This window comes from Cyprinodon variegatus, unplaced genomic scaffold (genome assembly GCF_000732505.1).
Source record: "Cyprinodon variegatus isolate N-32 unplaced genomic scaffold, C_variegatus-1.0 Scaffold295, whole genome shotgun sequence".
NCBI classification, from domain to species: domain Eukaryota; kingdom Metazoa; phylum Chordata; class Actinopteri; order Cyprinodontiformes; family Cyprinodontidae; genus Cyprinodon; species Cyprinodon variegatus.
Window position 1 is genome coordinate 434749 of NW_015150748.1, and position 2965 is coordinate 437713.

Genomic DNA, 2965 nt, shown 5'->3' on the forward strand with positions numbered 1-2965 from the left:
CTTTTAGCACATTTAAGTAAGAGTGTGATCTAGAAACATCTCTACCTTTGACATCTAAGGACACACATGTGAGGAATATAGAATAAGGATTAGGCTAACTCAAAATAAATGACTGCATCAGTTTGAAATTCAGAGCTTCAAGTACTTAAAGTAATTTGTGTCTGACAGAAATAGAATAAAATAAACTATTTTACACCAAAAGCTTTCATTTTCAATGGAAAAATAGCTACTGTAAACCAATGAAGTGCTTTGTGAAAAAATAAATAAAGTCCTACACTTATCAACCAGTGCCAACAAGCCAGCAAAAACTTCAACAAATTGCTTAGAAAACTTATCATTTAAGGTAATCTGTCCAAATTTTGGCCCAGTCTTTGTTAAATGTATTTAGTTCAACTACACTGAAGAATTTCTGAGTAAGAACTGTATTAAGGGCTGTGTATACTCCCGCAGCAGTAAGTCACAGTTAGCTTGTCGCAGGTATGAAGCAGATATTTTTGATTTATGCCCAACTTTGAAGCATGGTCTACTCTATGTTAATCCTCGCCACAACGCAAGAGGGACAATCACGAATTAGCTAGAATTGTGGGTGTCCGTGTGTCGGTTTGACAAGCTTGTCCGCCGTCTACAACCCCTCATCCAATGCGGGACGACACACAGTTCAACCGTGAGTGTTCCCCAAAGACTGGCTGTGGCGCTGCGTGATTTGGCTTCAGGTGCAAACCAACAGACCGTCGCACAGAGCCACAAACTAACATCCTGTAAGGTCTCTGGGAAAGGGTCCGAGGTGTGCCAGTTATTGTAGACCAATCCAAATCAAAACTGTTTTCTTTGTGTTTTTAAGAAGAGAACATCTAAATTGTTTTAGTTTTTTTGTCAGGGTGATGGAATTACAGGACCTCAACATAGCATATACCAAAAAAAAAAAGTAGTCTTTAGGTTTCAAACTAAAAGAAACGGGTGAATGTTATTGTGCAGCATTAAAGAGATCAAGCTAACATCCAGAATGTCTTTGCTAATAGATTACATTTTTGGTAAGGCTGAACATTTTTGCCAAAAATCTAAATTCTAATTTTCTCAATTAATATTGTTAATAAAAATGTTTCACTCCAGACTTTTTTTCTCTGTATAAACACTTCTTTGTCCATAGTCCGTCTTTACTAAACTTTAATGTTACCGCAAAATGTGCTTACTTCTACTAGTATGTATGGATATGCATGCAAGCTGCAACTCTCCTTCTTGTGTGGCAACAAGCTCACTTTAATATGATAACTGCCAACTAAAGAACTGGAGTGAGAAAGTTAATCGTCTTTCTCTTGTTAAATGCAATGTGACCAAAATTGAGCGCCACAGTGATTTGAAATCTGTGATTTTAAAATTGCGATTTTAATGCAAATGCAAATGTCGTCTAATCAGAGTTGTAAATCTGATAGAAATTGACAAAAGACATCTTCATAGATTTATTTAGAAGAAAAAATGTAGCTAATGGAGGCGAAAATTTTATAAGAAAGTGTTTCTAGAAAGTTTTCTTTTAAAGGAGTTTAAACCTAAACAATGAGGTCTCAGCAACTCTTATTTTGCTCAATAGAATTGCTTGTTTTCCGATTGAATTATACAGAAGAAATGTTCCATTAAAGGTGAGAAATGTTTGCAAATGATTCATTGTGGTCTCAGAGTATTAAATCTGAAAACATAACTCTGCTTATCTTTAGCTATGCTTATATTGCAACCAAGTAGTCAGGATTCCTCTAGTTGGTATCTTGCACATGAAGTTAGTTATTAAGATGCTATTATATTCTTACCTTTTATATGTTACTTAGATCAATAATAAAAAGGTGTAAGTAAAAAAAAAAAAAAAATAAAATATATATAAGATGCTGGTTCTTACCTGATGCAGAAGCAGCATTTGTGCTTGGACCAATCATACGTTTTCTCCACAACGTTCTCTTCACCAAGATGGCATTTGATGGCATGCCTAGTCAGCGAATTGTTCATTTTCATGAACACTCGATCACATGTGACTGATGGGCACAGCGGATATGAGATGTCCATACTGCAACCATTTTCCCCGATTGACATTTCCATGCCTCCATCCTCCGTCTTCATCAAAGGCAAGTTCTTAATTATTACCAGATCTTCCGTAATGACAACCTGCTCATCCTTGAAATCAATCTCTTTACTCGTCTCTGGTTTGGAGTTCTTACTTTTGTTATGAAAGTTAATCATCTTTTTAAGCAGGATGCGGACATTTCTGATGATTCGTTCTTCCCTGTTGAGACTGAGCAGTTTACTTTGGGGTTTGGGCTTCTGTATGGGGGGTTTGTTTTTGGTGACGGGCAGCTTTTCTTCCTCAGGCTTGAGCTCATTTTCCACGATTCCATTAGCAGGGGGACTTTCCCGCACTTTTTCTGCATTTGGTTTATTAGTGGCCATTTCATTAATGTGCTCGAGAATGTGCTTTTTGGCCAAAGGGAGTTGCTTGAAGCGTTTTCCACAGAAAATGCATCGTAATTTTCTTTTCTTTAAATGTGAGAACGCGTGCCTCATCACATTCAGACCCTTGGAGGTTTTATTGCAGATCTTGCAGATATATTTTAAATGACTATAGTGTTGAGTCCGAAGCAACCTCTCTCTCCACGTGTTTGAGGTTTTCATCTGGACAAAAAGAAAAGAGTAATATCAAATTTAACAAGACATATAACCTTACAATATAATATGACATATTATTTAGTCTCACACCGTACCAAAAAAAAAAAAAAAAAACTTTTCTTCACAGGAATTAAGAGTCTGACACCTTAATGGTCCACCAGCCTTACAATGAAATTACTCTTATAAAATAATAATACATTTTATAGCCACATATATTGAAATAATGTAATGTACAGGGTTCCTACAGAATAAGGCAAGTTAAATTCAAGACTTTTTAATGCCAGTTGAAATAAAAATTTAAGACCAAATTCACAAGAAA

The 2965-nt window shown here is 35.9% G+C and overlaps 1 protein-coding gene across 1 annotated transcript in view; it reads right to left on the reverse strand.

Moving 5' to 3' along the window:
• The window catches only part of LOC107090452, an 18930-nt gene that overhangs the window by 2655 nt on the left and 13310 nt on the right, over positions 1 to 2965 (reverse strand). The window contains exon 10 of the mRNA XM_015383834.1: positions 1886 to 2652. Coding sequence (XP_015239320.1) covers positions 1886 to 2652 — 767 coding nt within the window. The remainder of the gene's footprint in view (positions 1 to 1885; positions 2653 to 2965) is intronic.